The sequence below is a fragment of the Rhinatrema bivittatum genome, chromosome 17 (assembly GCF_901001135.1).
Source record: "Rhinatrema bivittatum chromosome 17, aRhiBiv1.1, whole genome shotgun sequence".
Taxonomy (NCBI): Eukaryota; Metazoa; Chordata; class Amphibia; order Gymnophiona; family Rhinatrematidae; genus Rhinatrema; species Rhinatrema bivittatum.
Window position 1 is genome coordinate 52,211,947 of NC_042631.1, and position 15,026 is coordinate 52,226,972.

The window sequence follows — 15,026 nt, forward strand, 5'->3', positions numbered from 1 at the left end:
TCTATGTTTGTATGTTTCTATGAATGGAAGACTGTCTTCCAAAACATGATGAACGACATTCTGCGTGATCTACTCTACAAATGTGTCGTTGTGTACTTAGACGACATCTTGATTTTTTCCCAAGACTTGAATACCCACATGGAAGATGTCAAAAGAGTGCTGCAAAGACTTTGCGAGAATCACTTATATGTCAAGTTATCTAAATGCAAATTCCACAAGGAATCTGTGCTTTCTTAGGGTACATTGTTTCAAACAAAGGCTTCCATAAGGACCCACAGAAGCTTGAGAGCATTCAAAAATGGACATAGCCCACTAGTCTGAAGGCTCTTACACAATTTCTGGGATTTACCAACTACTACAGAACATTCATCAAGAATTACTCTTCACTAACTATTCCACTAACAGCAATGACTAAGAAAGGTGCCAACGTCGCCAATTGGTCTACGGAAGCTGTGTTAGCATATCAGAAACTGAAAGACACCTTCTCGAGTAAGCCATGCCTCTGCCATCCGGATCCGACATGGCCCTTCATTGTGGAAGTCGATGCCTCGGATGTAGGCATAGGGGCCATGATAAGTCAGTCCAGTGACTCTAAGATCTTGCATCCATGTTCTTTTTTCTCCCGATGCTTCTCGCCAGCGGAGAAGAACTACGCCATTAGAGATAAAGAACTACTGGCAATAAAGTTGGCGTTCGAAGAATGGCGCCCCTGGCTTGAAGGTGCACAACATCAGATCACTGTTTTCACAGATTACAAAAATTCTGGAGTACCTCCGTCACGCTTAGCGCCTAAACCATAGGCAGGCGAGATGGTCCCTGTTCTTCAACAGATTTGACTTTGTGCTGAAATATCGCCCTGGAGATAAGAACATCAGAACAAATGCCCTATCTCGCTCATTTCTCTCTGAGGATGTGCCTAATGAACCCCAGCATATCATCAACCCGAAGAGAGTTATCCTGTCAGCTACACATTCGGTACCTGCAGGCAAGACCATTGTACCCGGTAACCTAAAGAAAAAACTGTTAACATGGGCTCACAATTCGAAACTGGCTGGACATCTTGGTCAACGAAGAACTCAGGCTAAACTACAGAATTACTACTGGTGGCCCACCATGAAGGAAGACACGTTCTCCTATGTTGCTTCTTGTTCCAATTGTGCCAGACAGAAACCTCTGCCTGGACATCCTTGGGGCCTGCTTCATCCCTTGCCAGTACCAGATGAGCCCTGGACTCACATTGCTACAGACTTTGTGGAAGACTTACCACTTTCTGGAGGTAACAATACCATCTGGGTTATAGTGGATTGTTTCTTGAAGATGGCTCACTTCGTGGCTCTTCCTGGCTTACCCACAACCATGGAACTTGCAAAACTTCTCATCACCCACATCTTTCACCTACACGGCATGCCAAAGCACATCGTTTCTGACAGAGGAGCTCAATTCACAGCAAAGTTCTGGAAAGCTGTGTGTAAGAAGTTTGATATCTCTTTCGACTTCACCTCTGCAAACCATCCTCAGTTGAACGGACAAACTGAGAGAATGAATAGGACACTCAAGCAGTTCATTCGAGCCTACATTGGTTCACGTCAAAATGATTGGGCTGAACTGTTGCCCTGGGCTGAATTCACCATCAACTCTCATCCAGCAACATCAACTGGATCCACACCATTTGAAGTGGTCTACGGACGACTACCATTACCACCCTTTCCACTTCCACTTTCAGTGTCATCCCCGGCAGCGCAATCTACTGCCAATGATATTCAACTACTATGGAGTAAGACTAAGGAGATGCTCCATAAAGCAGGACAATGAGCAAAGAAGGGCTATGATGCTTGCCACAGCAAGGCTCCTGAATTCCAGCCTGGTTTCAAAGTCTGGCTAAGACTCAAGCTACCATCAGCTCGTTTTGCTCCACACTTTGTCGGACCTTTTCCCATCCTCCGATGACTGGGTATTCTCACGTACAGTCTGAAACTTCCACCAGCGATGAAGATTCATAATGCCTTCCATGTCTCGCTACTGAAACCGCTAATCCTTAGTGAGTTCTCCACCAAGACACCTGAACCTACACCTATAAATGCAGAAGAAAACATCGAGTACAAGGTAGATGCCATCCTTGATGTGAGAAAGAGAGGCAGAGTATGGGAATACCTCCTGTCATGGAAGGGTTACGGATCTGAAGAAAACTCTTGGGAACCTTTGGCTAATATCATGGATAAAGAGATGCTTCTTCAATACCACAGAACGCATCCACAGAAACCAAGACCAGGTAGGAGGTCTGGAGGGGGCCATTTTAAGGGGGGTACTGTTGTGTCCATCGGTCTCAGATGGCTTCGACCTTTGTGTCTCACCTTTCTCTCTGCTCTCCCCGCTAGCCTTGGGAAGATGGCTACTACCGCGTCTGCATGCCGTTCCCTCCGGCATCCCCGGAATGGCAATGGGAAAGCCTCACACCATGTTTCTCCTAAGGGCCTCCTAGGGTGCGCGCGCGCATACCACCCACGTCTTTATCCACGTCATGGTAGGAACCTCGGGAGCGTCCCCCTCGAGTGACGTCACGTCATCCGGGTATTTAGCTGCCCTTGTTTGCTAGCTCATTGAGCTAGCAAGGATCGTGAATGGATAGAAAGCCTCCGGTCTGAGCTACTCTGCCACTTCCTTGCTGCCGCTGGAAGCTATCTCTGCCCTTCGGGGTATTTCTCTAACCTGGGTACCCGCTCCTCGGGGGCCCTTTGCTTTCTTTCAGGTGCCTATCTGGGATCAGGTACTCGCTCCTCGAGGGCCTGCTCTCCCTGGCTCGGTGCCTGTATTCAACTACTTCTGCCTGCTGGGATCTCCACCTATACAGGTCAGCTACCAACTTACAGGCTGATACAGTACAGTGCTCTTCGGCGGAGCGCACTGTTAACCTGCAGTTGGATGCGCGTTTTCGACGCGCTAGCTTTACCCCTTATTCAGTAAGGGGTAATAGCACGTCGAAAATGCGCTTCCAACCCCCCTGAAACTAATAGCGCCCGCAACATGCAAATGCAGGTTGATGGCCCTATTAGTTATTCTCGCACGATTCACTGAGTAAAATGTGCAGCCAAGCCGCACATTTTACTTTCAGAAATTAGCGCCTACCCAAAGGTAGGCATTAATTTCTCTCAGCACCGGGAAAGTGTACAGAAAAGCAGTAAAGACTGCTTTTCTGTACACCCTCTGACTTAATATCATGGCGATATTAAGTCGGAGGTCCCAAAAGTAAAAAATAATTAAAAATAAAAAAAATGTAAAATCAGCCCACGGCTCGCGGGTTGAAAACTGGATGCTCAATTTTGCCAGCGTCGGGTTTCCGAACCCGTGGTTGTCAGCGGGTCCGAGAACAGACGCCGGCAAAATTGAGCGTTGGCTGTCAAACCTGCTAACTGCCACCGCTCCTGTCAAAAAGGAGGCGCTAGGGACGCGAGGGACGTGTTAGTGTCCCTAGCGCCTCCTTTTACAGCGCGCACAGGACACTGGCCTGCGCGCGCGCCGGTAGAGCGGGCGCTTGCCTGCTCTCCCGCGTTTCTTTCTGTATCGGCCTGTTAGTGAGTAATCTAACATTGTCAGTCTGTCTCATCTACTGCTTTGCTGCATTGGGAACCTGCATCCTGAACTCTCTATACCAACTCTGTGAGACGGGTCTCCTCTGCCGAGGGTCCCTGGACTGCTACCTCTGGATCACCTCACTACTGCCACCTCTGGTGGTATATCTCAGCTGTATAATAAAAGACAAATCTCTGTGTTTGCGTGTCTCGAGTCTAGCCTAGTACTGTGGTTCCTCACGGGGCTCCTCCCCGTGGGCATGGTAATCTCCACAGTACCCGAGAATCCCCTCAAACACCTCAAAACCATAACAGAAATCATTGCAAACCTAAAGAATGAAACTAATATGATATGTTTTATTCATGGGGGATCGCGATTAGGGATGTGAATCGTTTTTTGACGATTTAAAATATCGTCCGATATATTTTAAATCGTCAAAAATCGTTAGGGCCACGATACAATACCAATTCCCCCGATTTATCGTCAAAAAATAGTAAATCGGGGGAAGGGGAAGGGCAGGAAAACCGGCACACTAAAACACCCTAAAACCCACCCCTGACCCTTTAAATTAAATCCCCCCCCCCCCCGAACCCCCCCCCCCCCCCCCAAATGCCTTAACTTACCTGGGGGTCCAGCGGCACACTAAAACACGGCACACTAAAACCCCCTAAAACCCACCCCGACCCTTTAAATTAAATCCCCCCCCTCCCGAACCCCCCCCAAATGCCTTAAATTACCTCGGGGTCCGTAGCGGCGGTCCATAGCTTAAATTACCTCCGTAGCGGCGGTCCGTAGCTAAATCGGGGGAAGGGGGAGAGCAGGAAAACCGGCACACTAAATCGTGTAGTCTTCAGCCGGCGCCATTTTGCAAAATGGCCGCCGCAAAATGGCGGCGGCCATAGACCAAAACGATTCGACGCAGGAGGTCGTTCAGCGAGGGTTCCTGACCCCCGCTGAATGACCTCCTGCAGTCGATCTCCTGCCGGCGCCATTTTCCGTAAGGAAAATGATTCGCGGCAGGAAATCGCTCCTTGACCCCCGCTGGACCCCCAGGAACTTTTGGCCAGCTTGGGGGAGCCTCCTGACCCCCACAAGACTTGCCAAAAGTCCAGCGGGGGTCCGGAACGACCTCCTGCGTCGAATCGTTTTGGTCTATGGCCGCCGCCATTTTGCGGCGGCCATTTTGCAAAATGGCGCCGGCTGAAGACTACACGATTTAGTGTGCCGGTTTTCCTGCTCTCCCCCTTCCCCCGATTTAGCTACGGACCGCCGCTACGGAGGTAATTTAAGCTATGGACCGCCGCTACGGACCCCCAGGTAATTTAAGGCATTTGGGGGGGGGGTTCGGGAGGGGGGGATTTAATTTAAAGGGTCGGGGTGGGTTTTAGGGGGTTTTAGTTGCCGTGATTTAGTGTGCCGCTGGACCCCCAGGTAATTTAAGGCATTTGGGGGGGGGGGGGGGTTCGGGAGGGTGGGGGATTTAATTTAAAGGGTCGGGGGTGGGTTTTAGGGGGTTTTAGTGTGCCGGCTCACGATTTTAACGATTTTCACGATACTTTACACACCCAAACGGCAACAATACGATTCCCTCCCCCTCCCAGCCGAAATCGATCGTTAAGACGATAGAGGACACGATTCACATCTCTAATCCCGATGCATTTCGTGAACTCACGAATACAACGAATAGGGACTCATGCATTGTGGATTGCACATTTGTTGAAAATGAATGCACATCCCTAAAAGCAAGTATATTCAAAATGCTTTGTAACTCATATAAGGAATCCATAGATTCCACCCCTAGTTTCCCATATGACAAAGTGGGAAGAGAATTATTTTCAAATTATATTTTTAGGATCAATTATAAACAAATTATGAGAATAATATATCCCTTTGACAGCAAGCTGGATGGCAGAGATCCAAATTTAATTAGAAAACTTCTAACTATACAGTTAGCAAACTATATTTACATAAATTTATAGCTGTGCAGCACAGCTTACTTGTGCTTTACTGTGACGGAGACATCACAGTGCAGACCCCAAGAACAGCAGAGGAAATGCTAGAAATATCTGATGATAAGAGTAAGTCCCCAGGACAAAGCAAGGTAAGAGTTAGGAGAACTGGAAAACCCAATATGGATGGACAGAGATTGGGTGTCAGGTGGGACCTTAAGGAGTTGGGCAGGCCAAGGTCCTTCTCACCTTAGTGCAGATGGAGTAGATAAAGACAGGAAGAAAGTGTGTTTCTCCCCTCTAGAGCAACCACGAAGAGGCAGCAGGAGGAAGGAAGCTCAGAAGCAGAGGAGCTGGAGATAGCAGCCTAAGCAGAGCCGCAAAGGAGTTAAGAGGCATGAAGCGGTGGGAGATGGAATGCCAGCAACTAATTAGCTAGAGTCATCAAGCACCATTTTTTGTTAACTGAAGTGTGGAAGAGGGACACTGCAGAGTTGCTTGGCTGGGAGAAATACCCGCAATAGTCAAGCAACTTTGGTGTTTGGGACTGTGTAAAGCTGACGCATGAGAAGTGGGCAGCATACCCTATGCAGGGTCAAAGCCTTGCAAGGGCCTTGAACTTGTTTTTCTGCTGGGCTGGTCGCAGTGTAGATATGCAAAGAATTAAGAGAGGTTTGAACAATGGATACTAGGCCTAGGCCTTTCATGGCGGCCCAGGACAGCTGGCTTTCACATATCGCTGGGTGAGGACTGGACTGTCAAAGCCAGATAAACTCGAGCCATGCAGGCAAACCTGCAGATTGACTCAGAAACGGTTTAGACATTACCGCATAGAAACTGTAATGGGCATAAGGTGAGCATGAACAAGCTGTGATAAGTTATCCTCCTGTCTCTCATGCGATTTTTGAATGAGAAAACTGAAAGGGGAAAGAAAAAAGAGAATTGTTGGATGTGGGAAATATGCGCTTGCCAGGGGTTGAATACTGGAGCATCCTGCGTGAAGTATGTTAATTATTTCAGAGTTTCTAGAACTCAAGAATTAGGACACTGCAGTGGGGAACTACCAGCTGAGTGCAGCTGTGTTCTGCTGAAGCACAAGACATCACATTCACATACAACTCAAGGAGAAATTGGAGCTTGAGCTTCTCCAGGCAAATTATCAAACATATTACAGCTTCTTAGCTCAAAGTTACTCCTTGTCTCAAAGAAAAAAGAGCTTACCATAATTCACTGCTTTATGCAACACAGACAAACTTTTAAAACCAATGCTTCATTCACCTGTAATTTTGACAGGAATGCAGTGAATCAATTAACACCCACAGTGTAATCAATGATGATTAACCCTTTAGATGCAAGGATAGACCGACTGTAACTGTACACTACTGTAATTAGTGTCAATAGATACTGTACCAACAAGTTACAATCACTTGTTACTTTAACAAGGAACTTATACTTGCCTAAATATACACCCTCAGTGCAAGTAATCTGTGTTGGTTTTAATATCTCTGGTGGAACATCCACAATTGATTAAAATAATTTAATTTGATAATCTTATGATACAAATTCATTAGTTTAAGGAAACAGTTGCTTACTTTTTGGTGAGGTAATCAATCAGTTTTATTGTAGTAGTTTAAGTATAACAAGGTTTAATATGGGACAGAAATTTCTTTTCTTTGTTTTTTTGATTTTAGTTTGTTACAGTTTCACAGTGGAAAGCACTATAATGAAAGAAACAGAAATTATATGCTTTATCTCCAAGCCCAACTTTGCATTTATTAATTATGCAATTGCCAAACTAATTAAGCCAGTGTTATCTCACCCTTAACCAGTCTGGGATCTGTCTGAACACCATGGGATGAATCCAGCGAGCCCTGTTTGGTGGATGACAGTTAGAATCCAAAGGTCTCTCAGACATCTCTACGAGATATGGTGGCAGAAACAGGGTAAAGAGTTCCTAGCTTGCCAAAGTCTTTCAAGTTGGTAAGACCTCTGCTTCTCAGAGCAGTATGAAATTCAGTGTGAAACTTTCAGGTTTACAGATGAAGCAAACTATAGAAGTCAACGTTCTGGAAGCAAAAGCTCCCCATCTATATAATTCAGAGTCCTTTTCTCTGTTTGGAACCCCATTGCATAATCAGGTCCATAGGATCCAATGTTGATCCTGATATGATGTTATCACCTTCTATAGACAAAGGATTGGTGTAATACAAATGATCACAACATACATTGGGAACCCTATGAGTTCATTTTTATAGCATTAACATTCATAATTTACTATAATCTCATAACAATTTTGTTTATCAATATTACCATTTATCAGCAGTGCTTAACATAATACATACACATCAATTTTTTATCATTTTATTAATTATATCCACTGATGTTTACAATAATTCAAAAACATGTGCAACCCAATATACATAAATATACACACTTATTTAGCAGCAGTGTATTAACATTTAAAACACATATACCCACTACATTCACTCATCCACATACACTCCCCACCCATTAAAACCCCATCTATTCCCTTTTAATAGATGCACCATACATATTTCACATACAGTGCTTAACACAAATTCTTAAATCCTAAATGTATTCTTTCCACGGGAGCAGTTCACAACGTCCCAACAGGGATCCCCGTTTCGCCGCAGCTTCCTCAGGGGACAAATCACTCCCACTTCATCCGGAGACGACGAGATCCACCGGCCTTCCACCCTCCAGATTATTGCACCTAAAATACACTTCCTCCAATTTCAATCACCGGCACCGTTGCACACCTTCTCGGTTATATCACCACCTCAAATACATCTTCAGCAATTCCTGGTATATTCTAAAGTGCACTTTGAAAAGGATTGTTTGCTGTTAAGATGGTGGATGCTGTTATGCTTTCATTATTGAGAAATTCTCTCGGTGCCTGCTAAGCTGTTTGTGAGGCACACATAAAGTGGATTGTATGATAAGTGGAATGATTAGAATATACCAGGAATTGCTGAAGATGTATTTGAGGTGGTGATATAACCGAGAAGGTGTGCAACGGTGCCGGTGATTGAAATTGGAGGAAGTGTATTTTAGGTGCAATAATCTGGAGGGTGGAAGGCCGGTGGGTCTCGTCGTCTCCGGATGAAGTGGGAGTGATTTGTCCCCTGAGGAAGCTGCGGCGAAACGGGGATCCCTGTTGGGACGTTGTGAACTGCTCCCGTGGAAAGAATACATTTAGGATTTAAGAATTTGTGTTAAGCACTGTATGTGAAATATGTATGGTGCATCTATTAAAAGGGAATAGATGGGGTTTTAATGGGTGGGGAGTGTATGTGGATGAGTGAATGTAGTGGGTATATGTGTTTTAAATGTTAATACACTGCTGCTAAATAAGTGTGTATATTTATGTATATTGGGTTGCACATGTTTTTGAATTATTGTAAACATCAGTGGATGTAATTAATAAAATGATAAAAAATTGATGTGTATGTATTATGTTAAGCACTGCTGATAAATGGTAATATTGATAAACAAAATTGTTATGAGACTATAGTAAATTATGAATGTTAATGCTATAAAAATGAACTCATAGGGTTCCCTATGTATGTTGTGATGTGATGAGTAGGGAGCTTGTACTCTCTTATTTTGTGATTACCATATCTGTAATACAAATGATGTCATCTGAGTCCAGATGCCTATGAATATTCCTATTGCGGGTTAATGAAGTTCATAAAGTTCATCAGCAGACATGTGCAGAACAATACAAATTCCATAGCTGGTCTCTTGGCTAGATACAAACTTTTCACCAAGGACAAGTACACAGGTTCTCATTTCACATTGTGAGGTGCTGACAAATGTCTGATATGGAAGAACCATCACAGCTTCTTCTCTTATGTATGAATCATAGTCTCATATGAAGTTGCCAAGATCATCACATGACTGATGACTCCATCTTTGTGTTGTTTAGACTGCACTTTGGTTAAGTCTGTGTGCATAACTGCAGGCCTCAAGTTCAATGATGCACATCCTTGTTTAGGGTCACTGGCATTTACCCTACAATCCCCTTCATTTCTCTGCTTCCACACTCTGCCCAGCATCCCCCTTTCTTGCTCTCTTTCCTTTCATCCTCTTTCCTCCCCCCAGCTCTATATTTTCCCTACCACCTTTCCAGCATTCCCCTCTCTTTCCCCGCTTCCTGTCCAACATCCCCCTTTCTCTGTTTCTCTCAACCTCCTTCCCCAGCATCCCCTTTTTCTCATGACCACCTGGCTCAGCAGTCCCCTGGCTCTGCCCACAACCCCAATGCAGCATCTCTATCCTTTTTCTTCGCCCCTGAGTCCTTCCCTGAGTCTTTTGTGGCTGGTCAGGTACCCCAGGGCCTGTAAAAGATCATAAGGCCATGGCACAAGGGCCAGCAACTGGAAACAGTATCTGTGTGGGCCTGTGAGCTGCTACACATTCACATGATCTGTAGTGGCCCCACCTCCTTATACTAAATAGGATTGGTGTTACCAAGAACACCCATGTGAGGCCCCTGGGGGAGAGAATGTGATGTCCTGCTCACTTCCCTCTTCCCCCTCTACCTATGCCTATGTGTATGTAGTTATAGGAAATCATATCTGGGAACTCTCTGGATTTCCCCCGGAGACTCAAGAAATTTGCATCAATTGCCGGGTCTCTGGGTAAACACTGAAAAGCTCCGGACCTTTCTATTAACAGCTCCAGAACTCCCCTTCAGTAAGCTCACTGGTAGGGGAGGAGTAAGCCTGGAGTGCACACACTACAAACAGCATGGGGGGGAGAAACTGCAACTGTGATTTCAAGCTTGGGACTTAGCTGAGAGTAGATTAAGGGTGCACAAGTTTGTGAGCTGTAGGGGCAAATAGGGAGGGAGGAAGGGAAACAATGCTGGGCTTATCCCTAGAGGGGGAAAAAGTGGTGGTGGCAAAGATTGATGGTGTGGAACACTGATGGTAAAATAGAGTAGATTCAAGAATAATCTAAGGAAATATTTCTTTACAGAGAGGGTAGTGGCTGCATGGAACAGCCTCCCCGTAAAGGTGATGAATTCAGGTACTGTATTTGTCTCCAAGAGAGCATGGGACAAAGGAGGCATTTGTGTGTAGTGTATGAAAGCTAAATTAGAGGAAGATCTTTGCAAGTGTGTCTGAGATTGGACAGAACGAGGGTAGTTGTGTGTGTGTGTTTGTGTGTGTGAAACCTTCCAATCTCACACACTGCCATCCATCGTTCCCTGTGGCACCCCCTCAGTGCCACCTCTGAACCCCACACACAGTCATCCAGCACTCCCTGTGCACCCCCACAGTGCCACCTCCCAATCCCACACACTGCCATCCAGCACTCCCTGTGAAACCCTCACAGTGCCACCTCCCAATCCCACACACTGCCATCCAGCACTCCCTGTGAAACCCTCACAGTGCCACTTCCCAATCCCACACACTGCCATCCAGCACTCCCTGTGAAACCCTCACAGCGCTACCTCCAAGCCCCATACACTGCCATCCAGCACTCCCTGTGAAACCCTCACAGCGCTACCTCCAAGCCCCATACACTGCCATGCAGTGCTCCCTGTGACTCTCCCACAGGGTCATCTTCCAAACTCATTCACTGCCATGCAGTGCTCCCTGTGACTCTCCCACAGGGTCATCTTCCAAACTCATTCACTGCCATGCAGTGCTCCCTGTGACTCTCCCACAGGGTCATCTTCCAAACTCATTCACTGCCATGCAGTGCTCCCTGTGACTCTCCCACAGGGTCATCTTCCAAACTCATTCACTGCCATGCAGTGCTCCCTGTGACTATCCCACAGGGTCATCTTCAAACTCATTCACTGCCATGCAGCGCATTGTGTCCTATGGTCTGTAGAATGAATGTTTTTGCCATTATTCAGGTTCAGAAGCTTCAGGCACAGATGGAAAAGCTGGAGAGATGCTTGTCGCCCCCTGCAGAGAGCAGCGACAGCCTGGAGAGCCTGGGCCCTGAAGAGGAGGAGACTCATGGGGGCTCGAGGGGCAGGCTCAGGTTCTCTCTTTTCTATACCAAGAAACAGCTGCAGCTGCAGGTCATCGAGGGCAGGGACTTGCCCAGCCACAGTACTGACCCATTTGTCAGCATCAAGCTTTTCTTCAGAGACCAGTCCCAAGAGCCAGCAATGGAATGGGTTCTCAATGAGTGGGAGACCAGGGTGGGCAAGGAGAGCAGAAACCCCACTTTTGGTGACGAATTCTCTTGTGCTCTGACGGAGAGACAGCTGGAGAAAACGACCATAAAACTTGAGGTCAGTATCTCCCATGCTCCTGCCCTGTGACAGTCAGGTAAAGGGAAGCACAGATGCACTGCTACATTCAGGAATGCTTTGTACTAGAGCTTTCATATAACATCTGATTCCATTAAAGCTAAGACAAATACTATGTACCGATAGCACATAATGCAATGACCCCACTATCACCGACAAGTCATTAAAATACTAAAGGAACATGCACTGCGCCAATAAGAGGAAAAAGACACTAATTTACCAATAACAATGAGAGATGATGAGCACATACTGCACCAATAACACTGGCAAGTTGCTGATTTATCAAAGGATTGCACAATACACTAATAAGACAGAAAGGTTGATGATTTCCTAAAGGAGTTTACACTGCACTAATACAGAAAAGGCCCAATGAAATCCCTCTTCTGGATGGGTACATAAAATGGGAGAAGGATGGCACCTATGTGGGCCATGTGCCAGTCTCTTGGGGTAAAATTCAAAAATCTGAAAATGGGTTGAGCAGCTGATGTGGTGAACCCGGGCCCAGAGGCACGAGGGCTCGAGGATTTTGCTCAGCTGGAACAAGGAAACCTAGCATTTAGCTAACCCCTCTGTGAGCCCTCTTCCTTACTATCCTAAATGTTGCATTGGTATTCAACCTGTATACCACATAAGGTCCACAATTATGTATATCCCAAACTAATTAACTTTTATGCCAGCTAATAGACAAAGGCCCAGAATTAATTAGAAGTTAGAGGCTTTCACAGTCAACACGCAACTTCAGAACATTAAGTTAAGAGTTACGCAAAACTCTCCTCCTGGGTTTCCAGAGGCCATGGGGCCGTGTACCTCTTCTATTCCTCCTCTTTAGACTCAGGCTGGTCCCTTGGTTATTTCCCCATGAGGAAACAGCCCTTCAGCCATGGGCCTTCCCCTGCATGGCCCTCTCCAGAGAAGGGTTGCCAGGCTCACCAGCCTTCCTCTGAAACTCCTCCTACCAAACAGTGAACCAGCATTATTTAGTCCTCAATTTACTCGCTTTAGCACAACCTCTCTCCACCTTTTTATCATGGAAGAACCCTTGAAATAATATTTGGGTCTCAGGCAACCCCTGCATAAAAATGATTATATCTACAGCCCATGGTATGATAGCGAGATCAGTAAATTGTAGATATAACAATCCAATAAGAATTGTCAATGCTCTTTTGAATTGAGAATGAGATTTTTCTGTGGATCTGTTTATTTTGGCCACCTTCATAGCCTACTCTTAGGGGCAGATTTTAAAAGCCTTCGTGTGTAAATCCATTTTCAAAAGGCCCGGCAACGCGCGTAAAGCCCCAGGGTGCGTGTAAGCCCTGGGGCTTGGAAAAATGGGTGGACTGGGGTGGGGCGGTCCAGGGGCGTGGCCAGAGGCCTCTCCACGACCACTGGGCCTGGGGATCGCGCACAGGCATTCAGCCAGCAGGCGTAACTTTTGGGATAAAGGTATGGGGGTATCTTTTTTCAGGCTGGGGGGGTGGGACAGGTAGGGGAAGGTGGGGCCGAAGGAAAGTTCCCTCCGAGGCCGCTCCGATTTCGGAGTGGCCTCGGAGGGAACAGGGAAAGCCATCGGGGCTCCCCTAGTGTGCACTCCCTTGCGCGCGCCAACCCCAGATTTTATAACATGCGCGCACAAATGTAGGCCACGCGCGTAGGTTTTAAAATCTGCCCCTTATTGTTTAGTTCCCCCTCCATAATATTTTAAAACTCTTGTCCTCTTTTATAGGCCTATATATCCTTAAAAAGGGTTATTTTTGAAACTAAAAATAAAAAATGAAATTTACTTCTTTAATGTAAAACCTGTGCTTGTTTGTTGCTGCACAAATACTTCATTCTGCGTTGAACTTGAGATAAGCACACATGGATTTCATCTTCAACTGAAATGAGACAATTTCTGTCCTTACTCTTGATGCTTGTTAAACAAGGAAAAGCTTGCTCCCACATGTAAGAAGTTGAAAACTGCAGCAAAAAGTTCATTGCTTTCCTGTGAATGGCAGGATGACGCGCAAAGTTTGAAAAACAATGTTTTATTTTCAATCATGCTCTCTCGTGGAACCTCTAGTGACCTATAGAGGAATCCCAGGGTTGAGAAAGGCTGCTCTAGAAGATCCTTCTCTCCTTATCCCTTAAAGAAGACACACTCTAGAGAACCCACTAGAAATGTCTTTCCTTTCATAAACCTACATTGATGGTACACAGTGTTCTTTTACCAATCATTGTGCCATCTAGTGATGGTTCACTGGTACTACAAACCTCAATAACTTTTCCCAAACTTATCAACCATTTACAAATTTCCAGAAACAAGTGAAAGGCTTCCTCCAACCAGACTCTTTTCTGGGCCATACTCTAGTGACATAGGACCCATTTGGGGCCCGTCACACTAATTTACTAAAAAAAAGCATAATACTGTGAGGTTATTTATTTTAAAAGATTTATATCCCACTTACTCCAAAGTTTGTGGTGGGGTACAATGAAACATATACATCATGTAACACAGACATTTGACAAGAGAAATACGACAAACAAATGCCATAAGGAGACTGAGTAAATTCTTTTGAGAAATAAATAGCCTAGATAGAAAGGAGGAAAAAAAATTAAAAATCAAAGAACCACAAAGTAGAAAAAAGCATAAAGGATGAGATGAACCAATGAAGAGCTAAGGGACTCAGATATATCAACAACCGACTCTCATGTGAATGTGTAAATCATGAACTTCTGCACTTTAGGTGACAGATTCAAAAGCCTGTCTAAACAGCGAGGTTTTCAGTAACTTTTTTAATGTACATGTTCAGGCAGCATCTTCCAAAAGGGCTGGCTACTGAGAATGCCCGATCACATGGTGAGTGGCTGGAGGAGAAAACCCCTATATGCAGATCTTAATTGTCCATGTTGGGTTATAAATGCATACAATGTAACTTATCCAAGAGAATGAAATATTATTTAATCATTTATGAATTAACATAGCCAGTTGACATTTGAAACTCTATTGGAGGGAACAGTGGATTGGGATAATATGATATCGCATAAAGGAGCCAGTTAATATGTAGATGGCAGCATTTTGAAAAATGTGCAATGTTCAGAAGGTACTCGCAAGAAGACCAACAAAAAGAGAGCTGCAATAATGAATACCAGAAAATAGAGCCCCGAAATTTGCTGGGATCTAGCAGAGGCTTTAACCAACCAAGCATGTGCCTTGAAAAAAGGCGTTTTTACAA

At 45.3% G+C, this 15,026-nt stretch overlaps 1 protein-coding gene across 1 annotated transcript in view; it reads left to right on the plus strand.

The window, feature by feature from the left end:
• Nucleotides 1–15,026, plus strand: part of LOC115079429 (synaptotagmin-2-like) — a 134,994-nt gene that overhangs the window by 60,654 nt on the left and 59,314 nt on the right. Inside the window, exon 4 of the mRNA XM_029583020.1 lies at nucleotides 11,410–11,796. Within this exon, the coding sequence (XP_029438880.1) occupies nucleotides 11,410–11,796 (387 nt within the window). The remainder of the gene's footprint in view (nucleotides 1–11,409; nucleotides 11,797–15,026) is intronic.